This window comes from Pristiophorus japonicus, chromosome 18, assembly GCF_044704955.1.
Source record: "Pristiophorus japonicus isolate sPriJap1 chromosome 18, sPriJap1.hap1, whole genome shotgun sequence".
In the NCBI taxonomy this organism is placed as follows: domain Eukaryota; kingdom Metazoa; phylum Chordata; class Chondrichthyes; family Pristiophoridae; genus Pristiophorus; species Pristiophorus japonicus.
Genome location: NC_091994.1, coordinates 20786386 through 20798728, shown reverse-complemented (window position 1 = coordinate 20798728; position 12343 = coordinate 20786386). Strand labels below are relative to the sequence as shown.

Sequence of the window (12343 nt, the reverse complement as noted above, 5' to 3'; positions counted from 1 at the left end):
TGACTATCAATGGCAGTACCAACTAGAGGGCCCATACAGATCTGTTGGTATGTTCCTGATCAGAATACTGTAAGGTTAACCAACTTATTAAATGTTATAAGAGGCTGATGGAAATGATCACTTTTACTGGAACTCTCTGCTGACATCTGTCCAATAGTGAGGTTCCTTCACATACGTCAAAAGTTTCCCATAGATCATTTGAATTGAAATCTGATAATTACATCCAAGATTCAGGTGCTTTATTGATGATGCCAGAACGGAGAAATTTATAGGTAACAGTAAAGGCTGAACAGACTGGGGCTCTTTTCTCTAGAAAAGAGAAGGCTGAGGGGTGACCTTATGTGGTCTTTAAAATTATGAAGGACTTTCCATGTGAAGGAATCCAAACCTAGGGGTCATAAATATAAGGTAGTTACTAATAAATCCAATAAGGAATTCAGGAGAAACTTCTTTATCCAGAGAGTGATTAGAATGTGGAGCTTGCTACCAAATGGAGTAATTAAGGCGAATGGCATAGATGCATTTAAGGAGAAGATAGATAAGTGCACGAGGGAGAAAAGAATAGAAGGATATGTTGATGGGGTTAGATGAAGTAGGATGGGAGGAGGCTCCTGTAGAGCATAAACACTGGCATCGACCAGTTGGGCCAAATGGCATGTTTCTATGTTTAAATTTGATGTAATTTTATGTAATATTAATTTAGCTTCATAACTGTCTTTTTTACCCATTTGTCCCCCTCCCTTTTATTCTCCCCCCTTTGATGAAGTTGCTGCTGCTTGCTTAGCTACAGTTCCATAGGCACCAGCCATCCTATATCTGGCCATTCATAATGTGCTGAGCATAAATAGTGAGCGTTATATAACATCACAGCCAAGCTTGAACTGACTTCATCTGATGACCATAGATGCACAATTTCCAGCCAGAGGCACTGGCAATAATTGTAGTGCTCCAATTACTGCCCTGACTCAAATGAGTTTCCTTTATATAGACCAAGAATTGAACCTCTGACCTAATCTATATAGCTTAGTATCACTGCAGGCTACGAGATCATTGATAAGTTCCCATTTTTGGTAGAATTTCTCTCTGCAGTCAGAGCTTGTAAAGGTATTTAGACCCAACTTGTGCAATCTTAGAACACTTATTCCGCATTATACTTGTTTTATCATTAAAGCTAAACTCTGGGACAGCCGTTGATCAAAATGCCCATTACTTTATTTCTTCATTTGACTTCAGTGCTAAGCTCCTCTTGCAAATGCATTCTCAACCATGGATGTAATAGAAACATAAAAACATAGAAAATAGGTGCAGGACTAGGTCATTCGGCCCTTCGAGCCTGCACCACCATTCAATGAGTTCAATGAGTTCATTGAACGCATCCAGTGAATTGGCCTCAACAACTTTCTGCGGCAGAGAATTCCACAGGTTCACCACTCTCTGGGTGAAGAAGCTTCTCCTCATCTCGGTCCCAAATGGCCCACCCCCATCCCCAGACTGTGACCCCTGGTTCTGGACCTCCCCAACATTAATAAGAACATAAGGATTAGGAACAGGAGTAGGCCATCTAGCCCTTCGAGCCTGCTCCGCCACCCAACAAGATCACGGCTGATCTGGCCGTGGACTCAGCTTAAAATTGGGAACTACTGGCAATACTTGGGTGCAGGGGTAGTGAAATTTTTGTCAGAATTCCTTTCTATTTTGTGTGTAGTGTTATCATCTGAAAACCTGATTACAGGTGTTAGAACTCCAAATTTAGAACATTGGTGTCAAGTTTCGGCCGCCCGCTAGAACGGCGCATGTCGGAGAGGCCTGCCTAATTTATAGAACAAAAATTGCGCCAAATACTTACTTCGCGATTCTCCAATAGCTGTAGGCCCATTTCCACCTCGGCGCGGCGCAGTTGGAGCTGCTGGGGACGGAGCTACAGCCCTGTGCCGAAAACCGTTCCGGCAGCTGCACAGTAGCTCCCGGCGTCCTGTCTCCGGGGCGACGACCCTATCCCAGGCCGAAGGGACGTCGTCCCTATCCCCGGCCGAGTGGCCTGCGCATCTTACCTCGGCGGTGGGGCCCGCCCGGCCTCGCTGGGGGCTGCCCCGCCCGAAGTCCTCCTGGGAGTCTGACAGCGGCGTTGTCGGCGGCGGGGCCCGCCCACCCGGCCTCTCGCTGGGGGTGGGTCCTGCCCGAAAAGTCGGCGGCGGCGGCGGCAGCCCGGCATCGGCTGCGTGCAGGCCCCGTCCAAAGTCCCCGGCACGGCCCGGCTCCTTCGTCGGTGGCAGGGCCCGCCCGCCTCGCATCTCGCTGGGGCGGGCTCCGCCCGAAGAGACGTTGGCAGCCTGGCATCGGCTGCTTGCGGGCTCTGCCCGAAGTCCTTGGCGGGACCCGGCGTCGTTGTCTTCTTTCTTTTCCACCCCCCCCCCCCCAAACCCCCATCTTCTCTTCTCCCCGGTGCTGCAGTAGGTGAGTAGAAATAATTTTTTTATTTATTGAGTGATTTTGAATTTTTCAACATTTTTAATTTTTTAATTTATTTGGATTGATTTATTGATTTATTTATTATTGATGATGGCTCTTTATTTGTAAAAGTGAAGTGTTTAATGTTTGTAAACTCCCTCCCCATCTTTCGTTCCATACGCCTGATTTATAAGTGTAGGCAAGGTTTTTCTGAGCGTACAAAAATCTACACTTACTCCATTCTAAGTTAGTTTGGAGTAAGTTTTGGCTGCCTAAACTTGCAAAACAGGCGTAAGTAGCCGGACGCGCCCCCTTTTGGGGGAAAAAAAAATCTGTTTTAAAATGAAACTGTTCTAACTGACTAGAACTGGAGCAAACTAAAGGCCGAGAATTGCAATTTCTAAGATACTCCATTCTAAACTAGTTGCTCCAAAAAAATAGGAGCAACTCAGGCCGAAAATTGACCCCATTGAAGCTATTGCTGCTTAACGGACAGTGTTGATCAGAAGTCCACAGTCTTGAGCCCTGTGTTGAAGCACTGATTTTGGCGATCTAGGTATGGGTTGCTTTTAAGAAAAGTTAATTCATCATTTACGTTCTTGACCAAATTCCCCATATGTGAAATAATCACAGGAAAAACTGATATAAATTTAAATGGAAACATTTTGATTAAGCTTTTGCTGTACATGGTAGATCACCTTTGGGGGGGGGGGTGAAGATTCAGGATTTTATTTGGCACAATACCATCGCTTTGAGTAAGTGGAAGAAACAATATTGCTTAAAGTTAATTCTAGAACACCCAGTATATTTATAGTGTGATGTTCTTCATATTGGAGCATAAGTATTCAGAGAATAAACCGTTAATTCTCATGGAAATATGGCAAACATTTTGATTGGGTATTCAAGATGAGAACTGACACTACTGCATCGGAAGTGTTACCAAGTGTGATTGCCAAAAGTGGAGTTCAAATCATGTCCATGACATCCCCAGCCTAAAATCAGGTCACGTACATGTAATTATGCATGCTGTCAGCAACACAATTCCACTAAGGCACTTTTTTGGCTTGATGAAATCCTCACCAATATCTATTGTAGAATTGGCTGCTCCTGCCAAAAATTTCAGAAGAATGTTTCTGGACTCTGTTCTGATGGTGAGTAAATCATTCTCCTCCTTCTATATGTTCCCATGCAGTTCACTGCTTTATGAATAACTTGCACACATTTTGAGCTTGAATCTATTTGAAAACTTTCCATTGCATTGTGCAAACCAAAATATATGGCAGTCTTTATACAACATGTTAATTTACCAAAATGTTGAGCCATGGAGTGGTAAACTATGGTCGGAAGTGCACCAGTGAGTTGTAGATCTTGGATGGACCTAACTTTGGTTGGGGTATGGGGTGGCTGGTGCAAATAGGAGAGGGAATTCTTCAGCAAGATTGAACTTGGAATGTCCTTCTGTACCTCTGAGTTTGTATAGTAGGAGAAGGAAAAGACTTGAGTAGAGTTTTAACCTACTGCATTGTGCTACATGAATCGAGGTGTTATACAATGAATTAGAAAGTATTTATCTTTTTAAAAAAAAATCTAGTTCAAAAGAATGTTCCTAGAATTGTTTGCTAAAACTGAAGTTTCCTTCTAGTTTTTAGAACCATTAATGGTGCGATTAAGAAAGATCTTCTTCCTCCTTGAAATCTCTGCACATTCCCAGACATTTTTTTTTATTCGTTCCTGGGATGTGGGCATCACTGGTAAGGCCAGTATTTATTGCCCATCCCCTAAGTGCCCTTAAGGAGATGGTGGTGAGCCGCCTTCTTAAACCACTGCAGTCCGTGTGATGAAGATACTCCCATACTGCTGTTGGGGAGGGAGTTCCAGGATTTTCATCTAGCGACGATGAAGGAACGGCAATATATTTCCAATTCAGGATGGTGTGTGACTTGGTGGGGAACTTGAAAGTGATGGTGGTCCCTATGCACCTGTTGCCCTTGTCCTTCTAGGTGATAGAGGTCGCGAGTTTGGGAGGTGCTGCTGAAGAAGTCTTGGCGAGTTGCTGCAGTGCATCTTGTAGATAAACATAGAAACATAGAAAATAGGTGCAGGAGTAGGCCATTCGGCGCTTCGAGCCTGCACCACCATTCAATAAGATCATGGCTGATCATTCCCTCAGTACCCCTTTCCTGCTTTCTCTCCATACTCCTTGATCCCCTTAGCCGTAAGGACCATATCTAACTCCCTCTTGAATATATCCAATGAACTGGCATCAACAACTCTCTGCGGCAGGGAATTCCGTAGGTTAACAACTCTCTGAGTGAAGAAGTTTCTCCTCATTTCAGTCCTAAATGGCCTACCCCTTATCCTAAGACTATGTCCCCTGGTTCTGGACTTCCCCAACATCAAGAACATTCTTCCCGCATCGAACCTGTCCAGTCCCATCAGAATCTTATATGTTTCTATGAGATCCCCTCTCATCCTTCTAAACTCCAGTGAATAAAGGCCCAGTTGATCCAGTCTCTCCTCATATGAAAGTCCAGCCATCCCTGGAATCAGTCTGGTGAACCTTCGCTGCACTCCCTCAATAGCAAGAACGTCCTTCTTCAGATTAGGAGACCAAAACTGTACACAATATTACAAGTGAGGCCTCACTAAGGCCCTGTACAACTGCAGTAAGACCTCCCTGCTCCTATACTCAAATCCCCTAGCTATGAAGGCCAACATACCATTTGCATTCTTCACCGTCTGCTGTACCTGCATGCCCACATTCAGTGACTGATGAACCATGACACCCAGGTCTCGTTGCACCTCCTCTTTTCCTAATCTGCCGCCATCCAGATAATATCCTGTCTTCGTGTTTTTGCCCCCAAAGTGGATAACCTCACATTTACCCACATTATACTGTATCTGCCATGCATTTGCCCACTCACCTAACCTGTCCAAGTCACCCTGCAGCCTCTTAGCGTCCTCCTCACAGCTCACACCGCCACCCAGTTTAGTGTCATCTGCAAACTTGGAGATATTACATTCAATTCCTTCATCTAAATCGTTAATGTATATTGTAAAGATGGTACACACTGCAGTCATGGTGCACGGTGGTGGAGGGAGTGAATGTTTAATTTTGTACTACTGTATTAAGCTGCCTGTTGGGTGTGCAAGAAGGTCTGGGTTGACTGAAGCTATGCACTAAAAACACCTTTCAGTTTTTATCCCTTGGTGTCTGTGTGTGTGTGCATGTGTAATATATGAACTGTTTCTAGTATTGCTTCTGTTGTAAAGTTCAACAGTAGTTTTATATTCTCATGTAATAAGACACACTTTTACTGCTCTCTTGTGGCACATAAAAGGAACTGTCAGTACTTTGAACTGCATATTTATTTATATATATTATATATATATTTCTGTCTGTCCGTCTATCAAGTGGCTTTCAAACTGTATGTAGTTATTGCGGAAAGGAAAATATAAAAATGTTTTGGGAATGTTAAATTTATAAAGAGGAATTCTTTTTGTAAATCTGAAAACTTTTAATAATTTAGGTCAATTTTCCCCAGTGATTTGTGCTGTTTTTATGGCACGTGCCACATTTTTTGCCCTAAATGTTAAAATTTCAAGTTTCCCCAATCTGTGTGTGCTAGTGTAACTCAGTTACGATTTTTTTAGGTTCGTTTTTTTTGTGTCATGGGGACGTAACCTGATGTCTGCGGCAGTTTTTCACAAATATGCAAGTTTGGCCAATTTAAACTTCTCCTAGGATAGCGTATGTGACCACTCCTGAAAAACCTTTTGGACACTTAAGAGAAACCAGCGCACATTAAAAAATCAGTGCAGAAAGATGCCATTGTTTTTATGCAAAGTTTTGGAGGGAGTCAAGAACACAAATATCCATAATCAACCGTAAATTGTTAAAACTTAAAACACAGGAAATGGAAATTTAATGGAATTCTTTAAGTTTTAATTTTTTTTAAACTGACCGCCACCACCGAACGTCTCCAAACCGGGCTTGAGGGTCGGAGCGTTGGCCGGCAGAATCGGTCCCTCGCCCGGACACTGGCTTAGTGCTTGGCTTGAAAACAAGCCGTGGGGGGAGGCGGAGGGGTGGCTGTGGAAGGCATGAGAAGCCTACAACACTCATCAAATGATGTCCAGGGGGTGTTCCCGATCATTGCGCCTGCTCAGATCTGGGTGTGGTTCATACTAAGGTGTCGACCTTGGGGCGAGAGAACAAAGAACCTTGTCTTGCCTGCTTGAGTTGCTTTGAGCTTCTTGCAAAGGTAGAATTTAATAATGGGGGCAATACTGACAATGCCATACCTTGTGCAAGCCTTCTGCATGATTCGATATCGCATGAGAAACCTCAGAGCACGTAGGGTGATGGGCAGGAGGCCTTACCAACGTCCGGTATATCAAGGCAGGCATTCATACCCGCACCTGAGTGAATGCAGGCAGAAGGCTGCGTTTCCGCAAAGAAGTTGTAATTGAAATCTGTGAGTTAGTAAAAGCAAACCTGCAACCTAGAAGCATCAGGAGGACTGCTTTGTTAGTTGAAGTGAAGGTTACAGCTGCACTTCATTCTATGCATCTGGATCGTTCCAGGCCACAACTAGGGATGTGTACTCCATTTCTCAACATGCAACACATATCTGAATTCGGCAGGTGACTGCTGCACTACATGCTCAGAGGAATGACTACATAAAGTTTCCCATGACTGCCCAGGCAATGCGTGAAAGGGCTGTGGGCTTCTCCAGGATTGCTGGCTTCCCAAAGGTACAGGGCTGCATTGATTGTACCCATGTTGCCTTGCGAGCACCTTTTTGGAGGATTCCGAGATGTACAGGAACAGAAAAGGCTTCCACTCCATTAATGTGCAGCTCGTGTGTGACGACATGCATCGCATCATGTCAGTTGATGCAAGATACCCTTGGAGCATTCATGATCGTTCATCCTACGCGAGAGTGGTTATATCTGCCATGTTTCAGCAGCAGCCAGAAGGGCAGAGCTGGCGGTAGGGAGACAAAGGGTACGGCCTCGCCACCTGGCTCATGACACCCCGACGTGTAACCCAGATGGAAGCTGACCTGGAATACAACATGTTGCACATTGCGACGCGCAGCATCATAGAGTGGTGGCTGGTGTGCAACACGCACAGGCATCTTCCACCCTTCAATATATAGTTCAGGATCTGGAATATTAGGTCCTTCATTGAAACACTTGTGAACTCATCCTTTTTTGGCGTGGAAGCAAGTCATCCTCGATACGGGGGACTGCCTATGATGATGAATAGAGAGGACCATTGGCATCTTGAAACAGCATTTCCGATGCCTGGACCATTCTGGAGGCTATTTGCTGTACTCACCTGAGATTATCGGTCAGTTCACTGTTGTGTGCTGCATGCTGCATAACCTGGCCATCATGAGGCAGCACCAGCTGGTAGTCGAAGACCCAACTGAGGTGAGAGTGGCTGATGATGAGGAAGATGCAGATGACGAGAAAGCCATGCAGCTACCTGAACCCGGAGCGTGATGACGGAGGAGGGTGGGCCATCGTGTCCCTTTGCTCGAGCTTTGCACCAGCAGCTCATCCGTGAACGCTTTGCTGCCTGAAGGCTCAGCGGCAACTATTCCACGTGAACCATCTTTACTGTTTGGACCTGTTCCGTAATGTTATATAAGAACATAAGAAATAGGAACGGGAGTAGGCTATACGGCCCCTCGAGTCTGCTCTAGCATTCAATAAGATCATGGCTGATCTGATCATGGACTCAGCTCCACTTCCCCACCCACTCCCAATAACCCCTTATTCCCTTATCATATAAGAAACTGTCTCTGTCTTAAATTTATTCAATGTCCCAGCTTCCACAGCTTTCTGAGGCAGCGAATTCCACAGATTTACAACCCTCCGAGAGGAGAAATTTGTCCTCATCTCAGTTTTAAATGGGCGGCCCCTTATTCTAAGATCATGCCCCCTAGTTCTGGTCTCCCCCATCAGTGAAAGCATCCTCTCTGCATCCACCTTGTCAAGCTTATAATCTTACACGTTTCAATAAGATCACCTCTCATTCTTCTGAATTCCAATGAGTAGAGGTCCAACCTACTCAACCTTTCCTCATAAGTCAACCCCCTCATCCCCGGAATCAACCTGGTGAACCTTCTCTGGACTGCCTCCAAAGCAAGTATATCCTTTGTAAATATGGAAACCAAAACTGCACGCAATATTCCAGCTGTGGCCCCTCACCAATACCTTGTATAGCTGTAGCAAGACTTCCCTGCTTTTGTACTCCATCCCCTTTGCAATAAAGGCCAAGGTACCATTGGCCTTCCTGATCATTTGCTGTACCTGCATACTATCCTTTTGTGTTTCATGCACAAGTACCCCCAGGTCCTGCTGTACTGCGGCACTTTGCAATCTTTCTCCACTTAAATAATGACTTGCTCTTTGGCAGAAAAAAATCAAAGAGCATGACCTCACACTTTCCAACATTATACTCCATCTGCCAATGTTGTGTTGTGTTAATGGAACAAATGATGGAAATGATTTTGGTTTACTTCAAAAAGTTGTGTTAATAATGGAACAAATAATGGAAATGATTCTTTAGTTCAAAAAGTTGTTAATGGAACAAATAATGTAAATAATTCAGTTATAATGTAAAATATATTTTATTCAAAAGTTTAACACTTGTTTGTACTTAACTTTAATAAAAATATTCTTGTATCAAACTTTAAAGTTTTCAGTTAAGATCACTTACAAACTTGTAAACTTATACATTTACATAACTTACAAAAAACTTTTACTTTGAGAACAGTTACAACAGTAACAACAATAATAATAACAGCAGCAGCAAAGAAAGGCTGCACCCATCTCTCCTCCGCCTTATTCTAAGACCGCCCGCTGCGCTTGGTCTTGGTGACTCCACCCCTGCCCGCAGGCAGTAGCGCAGCATTTCTCGGGTTGGTACCAAGCTTATTCTTTTGAACATCTCGGGTAATGCGCACTTCTTGAGGGGGTGGGCGCAGGTGGTATTGTGGAGGGCCCGGCTTGGGCCTCTTCAGAGGCTGGTCTGGGGATTGGAGTGGGAGTGGCAGTTGATTCTGTCAATGGCCGCGGGGTCTGGGCATGTTCCCTTATTGCAGCAGCTAATTCCGACATTCCCTCCCTCATGTGCCCTGACAGTGTGTCAACTGCCTGTGATGTGCCCTCCCTCATGTTGAGCAACAGTGTGTCAACTACCTGCAAAATTCCCTCCCTCATGTTCACTGACTGTGTTTGAACTACCTGAAACATTCCCTCACTCATGTTCACTGACAGCGCATCAGCTACCTGCAGCATTCCCTCCCACATGTACCCGGACATTGTTCCCATTTCTCGTGAGAGTGTTGTTACTTCTCCTGGCAGTCCCGATACCTCATCACCCACCCCACTGATGGTGTCCAGGAGTGATCGGGTAAGGTCAATGCTCTCCGCACTCATTGCCATCATCTGAACCACGTCTGTTAGATCCTGCACCTCAGGAGAGTGCTGTCGAGCTCTCCTTCCCCCACCTCACCCTGGGTGTGGCTCGCTGCATGCCATTGGGACCCGCAGCCTGGGACGGTGGGGCCCTGGGTGTGCCTCACTGCACCTCACTGGAATCCCCAGCCTCGGATGGTGGGAAACCATGGAATGTCCCAAATAACACTCGTGCCACTCGGGAAAGGGGCTGGCACCTCAATGGGCGGCACCTGCACCTCCTCCACAGTGAGTACAACAGTGGGGTATTCATCCATCACCTCCCCCTCCTCTTCACCTCATGCATTTGGTCTGGAAGGTGGGATTGGAAGATGTTCTCCTTTTCAGGCTCGTACGTGACTAGCCTGCGCAGTACTTAGCATTTAGTAAAGCCAGACTCTGGAATTTTCAGGACTTACCCTCTCCCTCGAGTGTGGACCCAGCTTGTGCAGTGGTGGTTGCTTTTCTCTAGGCAAGGCCCATCAAACCAGTGACCCTCTCTTCCAAGGGTGTCAGTGGTTGCAGATTTGCCGGGCCTCCTCTTGTTCGAGTACTTTCTCGTTTGTTGTGTGCCACCTCCTTCCTCTGCAAAGATGAAAATATAACTTTTTAGAGAGGGTGTCTTTCTGCTTGGTGGGACAGAAACAGCTGGTCACATTTACAATTGCAATTCCATTGAATAAATGAAAATGTTACTTACACTAACTACTTGACCAAGGTCCTGCCATTTCTTTTTGCACTGGCCTCCAGACCTCTGGGTGGACACCAATGCAAAGTAATCTTCTGCAAGTTGGTTCCGGCGTTTCTTCATTTCTTTTGGTGAAACTTTGATGTGACCTCTGCTGGTGTCCAGCTCCTGCCATGTGCCCTCAATCACAGTAACCAGTGTCTCCACTTCATCCTGTAAGAAATTCTTGATCCTTGTGCCGCGTTGCATCTTGTATTGCAGCTCCGATTTTTCCATTGAGAATTAAAGTTCTCACACACAACTGGCTCTTTTAAAAATGGCTGGATGCAGACCGGGAGCTGTACTGCACATGCGGGCCCATAGGAATCATGTCAAAAATATCCTTTTATTTTGCGCATGTGCAGAAGGGACGGCATCATTTTTTTAGCACAGACATTTGGCTCCCCCTCGAGGCTACAGGACGGGCTGTGCAGCGCCAATTTCAAAATATAGAATGGGGAAATGCGCTACTTTTTTGGGGAGTAGTTGAGACCAAGAAAAACAGGTGTAGCTCTGGCAATATGCCAATAAATGGGATTGGGGAAAATTGAGCCCATATTGATACTGCAAGGGAAATGGCCCTGCATGAATGTTAAACATCTGTCTCCTGCTTTCTTCCTACATTCCAAAAATGTGCGCTCATGCGCGCACTTGCTATGCACAATTTTGCTGCCATGTTTGCCTGGATCACAATAATGACCACACTTTGAACTATAGGACATGAAAGGCACTGTATAAATACACAAGTTCATTCTTTTGTATTACAAGAGGTGTAAAATTTATTGTGACAACATGGACCTCTTTATTTGAATAGAATATCTGTATTGGAGCTTTAAATTATTTGTTTTTCTTTTCATTTTGTTTTGTTGTTTCCTGATATTCATTGCTTTTTTTTCGTTTTGAGACGTTACATTTCTTGATATTGTCTTAAGGGGATGTTCGGACTGAAATCAGTACTCCTATTTTATTTTAACTTCGTGTCTTCTTGTTTTCAGAGAAATCCAGTTGCTCAGGAGACTACGACACAAAAATGTAATCCAGTTGGTAGATGTGCTGTATAATGAAGAAAAGCAAAAAATATATCCTTTATTATGTGACTGAGAAATATTTACTATTAAATCCTACAAATTAGAGTTGCCTGTAAGTTTTGAAGTTAATAGGATACCTGTATGGGTAAAACCTCAAATCTGGCACCAAGCTTATGGTCTACAGGGCAGTAGTGATACACGCCCTCCTATGTCGCTCAGAGATGTGGACCATATACAGTGGACACCTCAAATCGCTGGAGAAATACCACCAGCGCTGCCTCTGCAAGATCCTGCAAATCCACAGGGAGGATAGACACACCAACGTCTGTGTTCTCGCTCAGGCTAACATAAGAACATAAGAACGTAAGAATTAGGAACAGGAGTAGGCCATCTAGCCCCTCGAGCCTGCTCCGCCATTCAACAAGATCATGGCTGATCTGGTCGTGGACTCAGCTCCACTTATCCGCCCTCTCCCCGTAACCCTTAATTCCCTTATTGCTTAAAAATCTATCTATCTTTGACTTGAAAACATTCAATGAGCCAGTCTCAACTGCTTCCTTGGGCAGAGAATTCCACAGATTCACAACCCTCTGGGAGAAGAAATTCTTTCTCAACTCGGTTTTAAATTGGCTCCTCCGTATTTTGAGGCTGTGCCCCCTAGTTC

General features: G+C 44.8%; 1 protein-coding gene across 2 annotated transcripts in view; it reads left to right on the top strand.

Moving 5' to 3' along the window:
• stk11 (serine/threonine kinase 11) overlaps positions 1-12343 on the top strand; it is a 142159-nt gene that overhangs the window by 29305 nt on the left and 100511 nt on the right. For both annotated transcript variants that reach the window (XM_070859724.1, XM_070859723.1), the window contains exon 2: positions 11647-11730. In XM_070859724.1, coding sequence (XP_070715825.1) covers positions 11647-11730 — 84 coding nt within the window. The remainder of the gene's footprint in view (positions 1-11646; positions 11731-12343) is intronic.